General features: G+C 38.6%; 1 protein-coding gene across 1 annotated transcript in view; it reads left to right on the top strand.

The window, feature by feature from the left end:
* Positions 1-15,608, top strand: part of CASR (calcium sensing receptor) — a 95,805-nt gene that overhangs the window by 5,046 nt on the left and 75,151 nt on the right. Inside the window, exons 2-3 of the mRNA XM_069079625.1 lie at positions 10,678-10,984; positions 12,705-13,592. Coding sequence (XP_068935726.1) covers positions 10,678-10,984; positions 12,705-13,592 — 1,195 coding nt within the window. The remainder of the gene's footprint in view (positions 1-10,677; positions 10,985-12,704; positions 13,593-15,608) is intronic.

The following is a 15,608-nucleotide window of genomic DNA, read 5'->3' as shown; positions in this document are numbered from 1 at the left end:
TCCTTAGCAGAAAGTCCTTAGCAGTCCTAACTCAAAAAGGGCTTCGCACTGCCACTGCCTCTGCTGCTGCCGCCGCTGCCACCACCACCAGCCACCGCAGGAACGCTAGCTTGGCTTCCGCTTCCTCTTGCTCCGCCCCTTCCTGCTACGTCAGCAAGTCCAACGGGGCATGGAAGATCTTTAAATCCCATAACCCTTACAGAGGGGGAGGCCATGGGAAGTGAGTAGGTTGGGGAGCTAAGTGGTTAGGCTGTTGAAAACAGTCAGTATGTATACTAAAGTCCCACTTAATTTCTCTGGAACCAAGTTTCTTCACATGTAAAGTGAGAGAGATGATCTAGATGTCATCCATGTGTTAGAAGCCTCATCTGTAAACGGACGGGGATTGAACAAAATGTCTTCACAAAAGTCTCACTCCAGTGCCTCATCTTAGCATGGCAGTAACCTTGGATTCTTGAAGACCGCACCAGCCGAGTTTGAATTTTGGCAGGTTCTAATAGCTAGAAAGAAAGCATGAAAACCCATCCTCAGACAAAGAGCCTGCTGTCCAAATGTTATAGAGCACAAACAAACAAACACAGACACTGGCTTTGGAGTCAGAGGACCTGGGTTCAAATCCTGTCTCTAACACTTTCTGCCCCTCTGCCCTTTTGGAATAGCTAGGTGGTGAAGTGGATAGAGCATTGGGCCTGGAGTCAGGAAGACTCATCTTCATGAGTTCAAATCTGGCATCAGGTACTTACTTTGTGACCCCAGGCAAGTCACTTAATGCTGTTTGCCTCAGTTTCCTCATCTATAAAATGAATTGAAGAAGGAAATAGCAAACCACTCCAATATGTTTGCCAAGAAAACCCTAAATGGGATCATGAAGAATCAGACACTACTGAACAATTAACAACAAAGGTCAAAATCAATAACAAATTGGAAGAAAGGGTGAAAATTCAATAGGAAAACATTGTATATGCAAAAGTCAAAGTAAATACAGATTAAATAGAAATAAGATAAATGGATCAGAATCTAGTAGATAGAGTGCTGAACTTGGAGTCAGAAAGACTGGATTCAGATCCCACCTCTAACATTAACCAACTGGGCAGCTATGAGTAAGTCACCTTATGGCTATAAGACTCAGTTTCCTCATCTGTGAAAGAAAATTAGTACCCCATAGTACCTACTTCATAGGGTTGTTGTGAGCCTGAAATGAGATATGTAAAACACTTTGGAAACCATAAAGCACTATATAAATGTCAGCTATTATGAAACGCTTCATGTGAATAAGGCAGTTTCCTCCTGTCTATTGAAAGCTATCTACTTTGGGGAGAAAATGGAAAATGCACAAAAATAAAGAATTTTCCTCTTACATCATTTCCTAGAGAAGTTTAACCAGTGCAGAACAGTCTATATAATCATAAGCCTGAAAGATCCCAGCCAGCAAATGCTTAATCACCTTTGTCAGAGAGCTATGGTGTCAGGAACCACAATTTGAAACCCATTTGCAAAGCATTACAGAGGAGCACATCATGAGAAATCCTGTCTCAGAAAAATAGTAAAAAATCAGGAAAGGAATAAACACTTACTTTGACACCCATGTAAGTCATATCAAATACCTGAGAATATTTGTAGGTGAAATTGGAAGAAAAAAAATAAAAGGACAACACACAAGAGATGTGAAATCTGTGCAACAAAATTTCTTCTGGAATCTGCTGGGATTTTTATATGTACTCACTTCATTATTACCCACAGTGCATTGACCACATATGGATTCTAACCCCTTACTGTATATCACTTGATATGAGAGGAAATCAGAAAGAGAAACTGGGTCTGACCAAATACAGAAGAAATCTTTATAGGAAACAACACAATTTTAAAGGCACTCAGGGAGAGGTTTTCGAACTGTCTCAAAAAGAAAGTGTCTTTAGTGGTGTTTTTACCCTGCAAAGAGATGAAAAGATGGCAATTCCTCATAAGCTTGCTTTTTCATCTCTCTAAAATAGCTATAAGAATCCCATGTGTATATAGCAGTGGTATCTTTGATGAAAAGATGAGAAGAAAATACTCAAGCTTTTGCAGAAAACTTTCTGCAGCAGGTTCACATCTTCATAGCCACACAACTGATGAAGATGCGTTGAGACCATTGTTGTGTCTATTATTTATTGAAAAGGGAAAATGTCCTAAATTTATTTTTATAATAATTTTTCAATTAATAAGTATTTATTTTCTCTTCTTCCCAATATACTCTCCTAAACTGAAAAATAATAAAAAAAAAACCCTTTGTAATAAATATGCATAGTCAAGGAAGTCAAATTCCCATATTGGCCTTGTCCATGAAGATGTCTTATTCTACATAGTCTGTCTCTTCTGGATCAGGACGTGGATAGCATTATTCATCATCTGTTCTATGGAAGCATGGTGGGTCATTGCATTGTTCAGTGTTCTTAAGTCTTTCAAAATTGTTTGTGCTTATAATGTTGCTATTGTATAAATTGTTCTTGTGGTTCTACTCACTTCATTCTGTATCAGTTCATATAAGTTTTCCCAGGTTTCTCTGAAACTGTTCAATATTTATTACCCCACAGTAGTTGAATACCTTTTTTTTTGCACTTGATAGTATTTTTTCCATTTTGATATTTCATAATTTGTTCAGCCTTTCCCCAATTGAAACCTCCGTTGTTTCCAGTTCTTTGCCACCATAAAACACTACTATAAATATTTTGGTACTATGAGTCATTTTCCTCTTTCTTTGATCTCTTTGTGGGGCATAGGTTTAGTAGTGGCATCACTACAAATGTCCTAATTTAAAAAAAAAAGGGAAGAGTAACAGAGTAGAAGTTATAAAACTTGATTCCAATTCTTTCTAAAAGTCTGTGGTGTATATTAAAATGACAATTTGTGAGCATTTAAAAAAAGAATTGGTGGTTGCTAATGGTTTCTATGGCTTCACTAAGAACAATTCGTGGGGGCAGCTAGGTAGTGCAGTGAATAGAGCGCGGGCCCTGAAGGCAGGAAGACCTGAGCTCAAATTTAGCCTCAGACACTTGACACACCTACTAGCTGTGTGACCTTGAGTGAGTTAACCCCAAATTGCCTTGCCTTCCCCCCTACCAAAAAAAAGAACAATTCATGTGGGACAAACTTGTTTGTTGGATAACATAACTATCAGGTAGCCCAGCAGAATATTGCAGGTGTGGAATGGGCCAAGAATTCAGTGAAGTATCTAGCAGTCTCTCATGCTGCGCTTATATATGAGATAATCAGGGGTGGGGAACCTGCAACCTCAAGGCCACATGTGACCCTCTAGGGCCTCAAGTGTGGCCCTTTAGATTCCATCCCACACTTGAGGACCTAGAGGGCCACATGTGGCCTCAAGGCAGCAGGTTCCCCACCCCTTGATAAGATGAAGAGTCCAGACAATAGTAGGTTTAATAATTGACTCAAATTTATATTGCACTTTAATGTTTACCAAGTACTTTCCTCACAACAGTTCAGTAGGGTAAATAGTAGGGATAGGGATTAGAAGCTGGGTCTGTGATTTCATTGATTTAGGGAAGTCCTGGATGAGGAAGCTCCCTTTATCATCAATAACTTTTCTATAAATTACAGTCTTAGAGAAATGCCTAGAGAAGTAGCACAAGCAGTGTTAGTATAAGTTGTTATTTATTAATAAGTTAGTTATTAATATACGTTAGTATTAGTAGTAATATAAGGAGGATAGACATTATTATGACCATTTTATAGATGAGGAAACAAAGGCCCTGGCATCGTGACTTCCTCATGATCACATGGACAATAAGTATCTATAGCAAAATTCAAGCCCAGTTCTAATGACTCCAAGTCCATTGCTATTCTGATGTACACTGAACCCATCTAATAGACATCAATGGGGTCAGTGTTACCTCAGAGCAATAATTCTCAGAATGTGGTATGGGGACTCTTGGGGTTCTGTGACCCTTTCAGGGGTTTAGTCTTTTAATTTCTAGTATAGTAAATATCAACAGATATAGCTGATAGAAACAAAAGGTCTTCAGAATCCTCATTTTTTAAGACCGTAAAGGAATCTTGGGACCAAAAGTTTGAGCACCATTGCCTCAGAGAAATGTCTCTAGCAACATGCCCTAAAGATAAGGCTGTAGTGTTGAACATTTTGGTCAATGTCTTAGATCAAGCCATAGATGTCATGCTTGTCAAATTTGGAGAGGACAGAAACTGGGAGAGACAATAAATATGTTAGATGATAGAGTCAATATGCAAAGAAATCTTAATAGGATAGAATGATGGATTGAACTGAACAAGTAGAAATTTATTAAAAATGATTGGAAAATTTACATTTGGGTTCAAAAAGTCAACTTCACAAATACAAGATGAGGGACATAAGTCTGAACAACAAATGTGAGAAAAATGGGGGAGTTTTAATGTCTTGAAGGTTCAAAGTGACATGAAAATCACAAATGCTCATTACATCTTATGCTAATGAGGGAAGAAAGTATAGTTCTATTGTACTTTGCTCTGGTCAGATCATATTTGTAGGCAACTAGGTTGAGTACTGGGCCTGAGGTGGGGAGGACCTGAGTTCAAATCCAACCTCAGATACTTAGTACCGTGTTTCCTCTATAATAAGACACTGTCTTATTATTTTTTTTGGACAGAAAAACACCAGACGGCTTATTTTCAGGGGAGGGCTTATTTTAATGAACATTGACAGCAATTTTAATAAACAGGTAAATGTGAACAAAAAAATGTACCTTTATTCAATAAGCAAATCACTGGGGAAGAACAGGATGACGCGCTCACTGCTGCAGCTCTGATTGGATGCAGCTCGGAGCGCGGCGTGCGTTTCACCCGGGGGGGGGACGGTGCATACAGAGGGTACCATAATATAGCATGTCACGCAGGGGATCACCTTCACTACAGTAGCAATCTCAATAGGGCTTATTTTCGGGGGAGGGCTTATTTTAGAGGAATCTTGCACAGTAAGGGGAGGGCTTATTTTCGGGATAGGTCTTATTATCGGGGAAACACGGTAGCTGTGTGACCCTGAGCAAATCACTTAACCTCTGTCTGCCTCAGTATCCCCATCTGTAAAATGGGGATAATAATAGCACTATCTCCCAAGGTTATTGTGAGGATAAAATGAGATAATATTTGTAAAGCATTTTGTAATCCTGAAAATATTTTATATAGTATATTTATTATATAAATATATATTTATATATTAAATTTGTAAATGTATTATTATATCTTTTTCTGGATATTGCATTTAGGCAGACACTGACAAACTGAAATACATTAAGAAGATGAAAACTAGGGACCATGCCATATGACAGTTGGTTGAGGGAACTCAAGATAGTTTGTCTATAGGTACAGATAATTTGGGGAGGACATACTAGCTAACTTAAAATATTTGAAATATCATATGTCATATGGAAAATATTCTAGACTTGAGTGAGTAGCTTTGATTATTATGAAGTTTTTCCTTTTATCAAGTTGAAATTTGCATCACTGAAACCCTTTGCTTCTTTCCCTTTTTTTATAATTAAAACTTGCCATTTCATGTGTGTTGTTCATTTTGTCGAGTAAAAATTCCTAGCTCCAACACTGCAAAGTATTTGTGTAGTTCTAGAAGAGAAAGGGAAGAAAAGAATTCTGAGATGATCTTATTTCACTGCTTTTAGGACTGACCTATTGATTGCACCTCTCAAGCCCATATCCCAGTTGGGCAGATATATTTAAGCTCCAGATCAGAATTGGGAAGCCTACCTACGTATATTTGCAAGAAAACCTAAAGAGAGAATATGTTTATCTATCTGTCATCCTTGAAGTGTTCCCCATGTCTTTCTAAGGAAAGGGGAGAAATAGTTGCCTTTTCATCACCACCATACCTTTGAGAAACAATATCAAAGATTAAGATCTCTTAGTTATAGTTAGAAGAGACCTCAGAGGCCATCTAATCTAACCCTTACCCAATCAATTAACAAGTATTTATTTTTTGTTTTGTTTTGCTTTTTTTGGAGGGGGAAGGGCAGGGCAGTTGGGGTTAAGTGACTTGCCCAAGGTCACACAGCTAGTAAGTGTTAAATGTTTGAGGCTGGATTTGAACAGTCCTTCTGACTTCAGGGCCAGTGCTCTATTAACTGAGCCACCTAGCTGCCCCCAAGTATTTGTTAAGTGTCTACTATACCAGGCACTATTCTAGATACTGAAGACAAAAGTACAAAGAATGAAACAATCCTTAATGAAAAGGAACATCTATTCTAATGGGGAAAACAACAAATGCATAAATAAACATTTACAGCACAAATATAAAGTGAACAGACACACACATATATGAAGTAGTTAATAATAATAATAGCTAGCATTTTTATAGTTCCCACAATATGCCAGTAGGGTAGCTAAGTGGTACAGGGGAGAGAACGCTGGGTTTGGAATCAGGAAGACCCATGTTCATGAGTTCAAATCCAGCCTTGGATGCTTACTAGCTATGTGACCCTGGGCAAGTCACTCTACCCTGTTTGCTTCAGTTTCCTCATCTGTAAAATGACCTGCAGAATGAATGGCAAACTGTTTCAATATCTTTGCCAAGAAAACCCCAAATGAGGTCATGAAGAGTTGGACATGAGTGAAATAATTCAACAACAGAATATTCTCCATGAAAAAATAATCCAAGAGGTAAGGATACCTCTCAAGAGTGAGACTAGAAATGATTTCATTGAGGAATAAAAGGGGAAGGTTTTAAAAGAGAACAACATGGGTGCACAAGAACTTAATCAACTTAAATTTTATACATATAACAGAGGCAAGCGTAGGTAATGGAAAATGAATACAAAACTTTCATGTGGCCCTATAAGAATAATATCAAGAGTACTAAAACGCAGAATGACTCAAAGGTAGAGATGAATGCTAAGGACCAAAAGGGATGTTTTAGTATCATAGCATTATACATTTAGAGTAGAAGGGAGTTTAGAGGCCAGCAAGTCCGATACCCTAATTTTATAGATGAGGAAACCAGGAAGTTAAGTGACTTGACCAGAATCTCACAACTAGTCAATGTCACAAGGGGGAATTGAACCCAGGTTTTTCTGACTCAAGGTACAATGCCCAATCCACTCCAGTGCTGCCTCTCTGAGCTATGTTGGAGGAAAAGAGGTACTAAATAAGTGTTGTAGAAGGGTAAATGATCAGCTAGTGGTTCAGTGGATAGAGTGTTGGACCTGAAGTCAGGAAGACATCTTCCTGAGTTCAAATGTGACCTCAGACACTGACTAGCTGTGTGACTCTGGCCGAGTCCCTTAACCCTGTTTACCTCAGTTTCCTGATCTATAAAATGAGCTGGATAAAGAAATGGCAAAATGCTGCAACTTCTCTGTGAAGAAAACCCCAAATGGGGTCACAGAGAGTCAGATACATCTGAAACAACTGAACAACAAAAAAGAGGGTAAATCAGAATAAAATTCCAGTCCTAAGTCCTTTTCTTTGGCAGAGAAAACAGAAGCATAAAAGAAAATTGAGTAGTTCATTACATCATCTGTTATCACTAGATGGATGCCCCAATCATTCTGTTTGTTGGACTCTAGGTCATGGACTGGCAATCAGTTTTCCCAGGAGTTATTATAGTATAAAATAATAGAGTACATTTACTACCCAATCCCTAGTCTAATGTGATTATAGATCCTCTAGCTATGCAATGGCCCATAGCTAGACATTTAAACCATATAAGATGCTTCTATTAGTCAGCCAGATTGTCTCCTAGCCTTCCATCCTTTCAGATGTGAAGAAGTAAGTAGCATGCTGTTTTTAGCAACAAGTTTGTGGGTAGAAAAAAATTCTAGAATCACATACTGGACTTGAGCTTCAGGCACTCCACCAGTAACTAGAATAGTTGCTCAGTCATTTCAGTTTTGTCTAACCCTTTGTGACCCCATTTGAGATTTTTCTTGGCAAAGATACTAGAGTAGTTTGCCATTTCCTTCTCTAGCTAATTTTACAGATGAGGAAACTGAGGCAACCAGGGTTAAGTGACTTACCCAAGGTCACACAGCTAGTAAGTGTCTGAGGCCAGATTTGAACTCAAGTCTTTCTGATTCCAGCCCCAGTGCTCTATCCACTATACTACCTAATTGCCCCAACTAGAATAGAAAAAGAGTGAATATTCCAGTTTACTTCATTGCATTTTCAATACTGGGGTGACAATGTCAAACCAGGCTATCTTTTGTAAGATTCATACTTAAGCACACAAGAGAATGGAGAAGTGAACAGCCAGGTTAAGGTCTGAGATTGTGGTTGCTCAGCTGGGGTAGTCTGGGATTTCTTTCCCATTCCAGTGTTGGTGGTATATGTATACGTACTTCCGGGAAGGCTGTCAGGGACTCACGTGTCGAATTCTAATTTTCATACTTCTCTTTTGTGATCCATGATCAGACTCTGTGTTATACTGCAGCCAGGATACAGAGTAATTCTAAGGGGGTATCTGCAGTAAAAGCATTCTGGGCTACTAGTACTCTACTATAACTGAGCTCAGTGTCCTATCACAGATTATCTGCTACTGGGTATCTTTATGACACCTATGATTTATGCATTCAAAGTGGAATCCCATGATATAATTCACAGAAATGATGTAGCCATCAACAATGCCAAAGAAACCCAGGGGCAGAATCTCATTAGAATTAATCACTGGTCTCTCTATGTCCCAAGGTCACATGGTCATGTTGGGTCATGTTTAACTCACATGCCTTCTCCCAGAGTTGTTGATCTCCTAAATGTTATTCTTTTCCTGTAGAACATTTTATAATGCACTGAAGTCCTTAGCTTGACCTGAATTCCAGACTTAACTCCTTATGTGTTCTGTTTTGCAATCTTGATCTCCTTCTCTTTTTCTCTCCCTCTTTCTCTCTCTTCCTTTCTTTTCTTCTTCTATACCTCTTGTTCTTCTCTCTCTCTCTCTCTCTCTCTCTCTCTCTCTCTCTCTCTCTCTCTCACATACACACACATCACAACTGATGTGAAAGGCAGCCAGGATCAGGGGATTATTATAATTTTCCATTACTGATAACAACAGCATATATTGAGTACCTGCTGTCTTGTCTGGAAAATCAAGAAGAATAATTATGGAGAGAGCTCAGATGTTGACATACCCAGGCTGTAAGAAAATAAACCAAACATCTTGGATTTAGGGGATAATCTTAATTTCAAGAAAGGAGATTCTACTTCTAATAAGGGTTTTCCAAAGGAATATCTTTTGCAAGATCATGTCTCACAATTTTTCAATCAAGAGTAGGGTATATTTAATTACATATTATATATACATACATCAGTAAATATAAATATACAAATGTGCACAAGTCCACCAAATATACAAATATTATATTACATATATGTGTGTATATTTCATATACGTATACAATACATATAAATTTTATTTATACTCACTGTGTGTAAATGTATCATGTTATCTGTATATATGTATTATTACATGTTATTATGTCATATAGATACATTTATTGATTTATTGTTATATAGATACATTCAACTCCCATTTGGGGAAGAATTTTGTTAACATTGTGACAAAACTATTTTATCTATCAAAAACTTTTATTGATTTTTCTGTTCAAATGAGAGTTTTAATATGATTTACTTTGAAAACACTGTTGTTGGAATAAGCTAAGATTTTTGTAACTCCAAGCTGGGTACCAAAAGCAAATCTTTTCTTTGTTGACAATTGTATTCAAAATTCAGTTCACAGAAGTTTCCAAGTAACTTAATCAAAAGGGAAATGGGGAGCTTGGATGGACAGTCCTCTCCAGAAATGATATAGTCAGGTTTCTAGTTAGGAAAAGGTAGTCAGGGGGTTCATATATTCACTGGAGATGATCATCTCTCTCTCAACTTCTGACACATATAAGAAAGCAGGAACTGAGAGCAGGGAAGAACTAGAACCTTGTCTCACTGGCAAGAGACAAGATTAGAGCCATGTGACCTTGGGCAAATCACAACAAACCTCTGGGAATTATCTTTCTCATCTATAAAATAAAAAAAAATTGGATTAGATGATCTTTCAGGATACTCTTCCAGATCTAACATTCTAGGGGAAAGTTGCCAAATTGAACTTGTATTTACTGCTTTATGCCTTTACTCCATATGTGTTATCTTTTAATACTATTATTAAAATATTAAATTTATATTAAATATTATTACACATTATATTATAATATATAAATATATAATATATTAAATAGTATTAAATAAACAATGATAATAAATAATTGATATCATCTTTTAATACAGTCTGATAATCATAGTTAAGATTATTAGTTTTAACTCTTTTCATGAAGGATTTTGGTTTCTTTGCTTTAAAAATTACATTAGATGGACGCTACATTATTCTCATCTTAAATCATGTGCTTTCTTACACCGATCATACAACCATGGTGTATGTGACTCTGGGCAAGTTATTTAATGTCCCTCAGATTCAGTTTCTTCATCTTTAAAATGGGATAATAAGAGTACCTACCTCACAGGACTGTTGTGTAGTTAATGGGATGACATATGTATAGTGCTTGGCAAACCTTAAAGTGCTATGTAAATTTTAGCTACGATAATTATATTAATTTGGGTTTAAACACTAGCCTTTTACTGATATAAAGTGGCTAATAGGAAAATGCCCCCACTTTCTTCTTTTCTTTCCTTCAGGTATAATTTTCGAGGGTTTCGATGGTTACAAGCAATGATTTTTGCCATCGAGGAGATAAACAGCAGTCCTGCTCTTCTCCCCAATATGACTTTGGGATACAGGATATTTGATACCTGCAACACAGTTTCCAAAGCCCTGGAGGCCACCCTGAGTTTTGTAGCCCAGAACAAGATCGATTCCTTGAACCTGGATGAATTCTGCAACTGCTCGGAACACATCCCCTCCACCATTGCCGTGGTTGGAGCGACTGGCTCCGGCATATCCACTGCTGTGGCAAACCTGCTGGGACTGTTCTACATCCCTCAGGTACCGGGCCTTCACTGGGGAAGGGTTCATGTAAAGTCAATAAAGGATACTTGCTGGGAACATTTAATCTGCATGTCTGTATTTGGGCCATTTGAGGACTTGGCTAGGGCCCTGTCTCATGGTGATTGCACTGAACTGCAAAGTTATCTTCCAAATCAAACACACTATTGTCATTAACTACCTGTGTGATTTGGGGCAGATCATTTGCTCTATTTGGGTCTCAGTTTCTTCATCAGTAAAATGAGGGGTTAGATTAGATGACCTCTAAGTTTCCTTCCAGCTCTAAATCTATGATTCTATGCTTCACCCTTCATTATGCACCAACCCCAAGAATCCAGTGGTTCTAGAATTTCCTTGATGTGAATAACCCCAATAGCAATGAAGATATATCCTCCAATTTGTTTGCAAGTACAGGATGACACATTTATATATGTTCACAAATCTAGATCAGTTCAAATGATCTCAAATAAGCATGCTAGGCAACAAATTATGAAAACAGAGTCTATCCAGATACAATTTGGCATTGCAATCATTTGAAATTTACAACATAGTTCATCTAATACCTATTTAATGATAACACATGCTGCTGTGTGATGTCTGGTCATAAATGGGTATCAGTTCATGTAAATTACTAAAATGAGTATAACATTTAAATAGTCAAGCTAAACATTGGAGAAGGCAGCTGAGGAGAATGGGAAGGTGCTTTTAGATCCCTGTGAAGACCCCTAGATCTGTAATCCAGGGTACACCTTCATTGGCTAGTAGGTGGTCCCAACATTCCGGATGTTCCATGAGCTTCTGGCTAATAGGTGCAACCAGCTCCAAGCGTTTATGAAGAATCAAAGATAAGACAGGGCAGACTCAGCATCAGATTCCACCAAGGAAAGGGACGGGGGAGGGGGAGGAATGCTGGAATAATGACCACTTCCTTTCCCCAGCAAGAAAAGTGGTTGAGGAAGAGACCGAAGAACACAATTTTTTTCTTCTTTTTCTCTTCCCTCTTTTCCCACCAGCTTGATCCCATTGACTTAAGGAAAGATACTATATTAAAAAATTCACCTCTGTAATGACCAAAATTCTACCAGTTAGAGAAACATTTGTGCATTGAGAAGTTAAATGACTCACCTAGAACCATATTGTCAGTAAGTGTCAGAGGTAGGACTTAAACTCAGGCCTTCTTGACTCTGGGGCAGAAAAGCATAAAGGGGAGGATTCCCAGCCTTTTGCAACTTATGAGGCAGTGTGGCTTGGTAGACAGAGCACTGGACTCAGACTCAAGAAGGTCTGAGTTCAAATCCCCCTTCATATACTTAATAGCTGTGTGGCCCTGGACAAGTCATCCACTTCCTTTTGTCTTAGTTTTCTCATCTATAAAATGAGGGAGTTTTTCTCAATTGCCTCTAAGCTCCCATCTACTTATGAGGCAGCATAATGTCACACACTCTTTATTATCCATTTTCTCACCTGCCCTGTGTGAGCTGTAGAGAACTCTTTGTACACTTTAATGAATCCAAATTTTCTACTTTTATGTTAGGAGTTTAAGTGTCTGCAGAAAATAGCCCTAAGTGTTCACTTTGCAGTAAAATAGGTTATTTTCCTTTTCATTCTGTCCACAAGCTTAACTTCAAGGTCATCACCCTGTAGACCAGATTGACTGATATCTTAGTGAATTTTTGATTCATTTATCTAGTGTCATTTTTTGATTGTTTGTTTGTCCCAGGTCAGCTATGCATCATCCAGTAGGCTCTTGAGCAACAAAAACCAATACAAGTCTTTCCTCCGGACCATCCCCAATGACGAGCACCAGGCCACTGCAATGGCAGACATCATTGAGTATTTCCGTTGGAATTGGGTAGGCACCATTGCTGCAGATGATGATTATGGCCGGCCAGGGATTGAGAAGTTCCGAGAGGAGGCAGAAGAGAGGGACATCTGCATTAACTTCAGTGAGCTCATCTCCCAGTACTCCGATGAGGATGAAATACAGCACGTGGTGGAGGTCATCCAGAATTCCACAGCCAAAGTGATTGTTGTCTTTTCCAGTGGCCCTGATCTGGAACCTCTCATCAAAGAGATTGTCCGTCGTAACATCACAGGCAGGATATGGTTGGCCAGTGAGGCCTGGGCCAGCTCCTCACTCATAGCCATGCCTGAGTTTTTCCATGTTATTGGAGGCACGATTGGGTTCGCACTAAAGGCAGGGCAGATTCCAGGGTTCAGAGAGTTCCTTCAAAAGGTACACCCTAAAAAGTCAGCTCACAATGGTTTTGCCAAGGAATTTTGGGAAGAGACATTTAACTGTCATCTCCAGGAAGGTTCTAAAGGGTCTCTATCTTTAGACCCCTTTCTGAAAAATCGGGAGGAAGGGGGCAGGAGCAGACCTAATAACACCACCACCACCTTCCGTCCTCTGTGCACTGGGGATGAGAACATCACCAGCGTTGAGACACCATATATGGACTACACCCATTTGCGGATATCTTATAATGTATACCTGGCTGTCTACTCTATTGCCCATGCGCTACAAGACATATACACCTGTTCACCTGGGAAAGGACTCTTCACCAATGGCTCCTGTGCAGATATAAAAAAGGTTGAGGCTTGGCAGGTAAGAAGTGCAGCTTTGTGTGCATAAGTCAGAATTTGGCTAGCCTAGGGAATAAGGTCATGCAAACATTTCACAAAGGCAATTCCCACATGGGACCACTGAACTCCATGTTTTCAGTTAAATTGTTTCTTCCTTAAGGTGTTAAGACATCTTAACAATCAATTTCTGTAAATCAATTGGTTATTACACAGTGAAGGATTAGCTAAAACCACAATATTTCATTGTGGCAGTTTTTGGCATATAGACATGGCCAGAGTCTCGCTTCTAAAAGATTTTATTAGTGTCCTAGAACGGTGTTAGTGCCTACAAGGATTTTTTATGTTTTAAACCAAGGGTTCTTAACCTTTTTTTGTGACATGGACCCTTTTGACAATTGGTAAAAACATCTGGACCCCCTCCTCAGCATGTATTTAAGTGCATAAAATAAGATACATAGAATTACAAGGAAAACAATTTTATTGAAATACAGTAATCAACTATCTTTAAAAGCAAGTTCATGGATCCCAGGTTAATTATCCTTGCCTTAAATAGAATTAGAGATGTTAGGTTATTAGGTTGACTTTATTAGGATTGTATTAGGATTGACTTTCAATCAAGTATTTATTCCAGTACTTTTATAATGGGCTCTTTGAACATATTTGATGAATGAACAATTGAATGAAAGAATGGATGAACATTTACTATATTCTTAGCATTGCGTTATGTACTATAGGTTACAGTATGACATATTACATTTATAAGATGATGTGCTTGGCCTCAGAGAGTTTATATTCTTGTTTTTTTTTTGCTAAGGTTAATGTTGGCTCTAAGTAAATGTTTGCTTTACTTAATCCCAGGTGCAATCTTTTTGAGATCTACTGTTGATATGGAGAGATATATACTAGACTACTGAAGGATCGAGAACTTTGGGCCTTTGGTCCAAATTCTGCCTGCCTTCAACTTAATTTCAAAAGACCTAAAACAGATTTTTTAAAATTGTCTATTGTCTGCTATTACCCCCTACTAGAAGTAAAAAGTGTACTAGCTCAGCTTTCAAAGGTCCTGGGTTCAAAGGAAGGAGCAAACATTCTACAAGGTGCCAGAGATAAAACTTATGACATATGGTTCCAATGTTTAGGGGTGAATGGGGTGAGAAAAGTGGGGAGAAAAGAAGGAAATCTGTCAACTACAGTGGTGGACCCAAACTTCTCAAGACTGTGGAATATGACACAGGGTTTGGAGGAAGGGCAGGTTATAGAGAGGTGGAGAAAGCAGATCTTAGCCAAGTAGGGGCAGGGACCTGAGCCTAGAGGATGGAAGGAATATTGATCAATTTATTGAATGTAAGGTATATTGTTACACAATCATGAGGCTGAAGGGAGGGGAGGGAGCTGCAGGGAACAAGAGATGTTGACCATCCTTTCATTCTCCCTTCTTCCAACTCTTCCTATAGAGAGGAAGTCCTGTCATTTATTCAGTCCATTTATGAAGCACCTATCATGTTCCAGGCATTATTGCATTTGTTCTTTGTTTTTGAAGAGCACCATGACATCAAGGAAATGATGACATGACTTGCAGTTGACTTGGATTTGAGTGAGGGAGGCCTGTGCAAGGTCACCAGTCTCACTTTCTTCTCCAGAGCCATCTGGGTCCAGTGACCAGATATTCATCAGGACAATTGGAGATGGACCAGGATACACTGGGTCCTTTTAGGCTAAGGCTTTTTCAGGTAGTCACTTAGAGTGAGGTAATGCCCAATTCAGTGAATAGGCCTCTTTAAGAAATGAGTCAAGGGATGGTCCCTTTAATTAGAAAAAAGGAAAAAAATCAAGCTGGGAGGGGAAGACCCTCAGGGTTGCTGTTTTGAAGAGAAACAGTTATCATTGACATTCAGTGTAAGCCAAGAGGGTCCAAAATGAAGCAGAGCTTGGACAGGGACCCATTGTAGTCCAATCTATGAGTTTGAGTGAAGTGGGTTTAGGGTTTTGTCGAAAGAAAGAAAGAAAGAAAGAAAGAAAGAAAGAAAGAAAGAAAGAA

This window comes from Petaurus breviceps, unplaced genomic scaffold (genome assembly GCF_028583685.1).
Source record: "Petaurus breviceps papuanus isolate PSGF00001 unplaced genomic scaffold, PetGlider_PUasm1.0 91067, whole genome shotgun sequence".
Lineage (NCBI taxonomy): Eukaryota > Metazoa > Chordata > Mammalia > Diprotodontia > Petauridae > Petaurus > Petaurus breviceps.
Note: the sequence above shows the minus strand (reverse complement) of the source record. Positions and strands in the feature narration are given on the sequence as shown.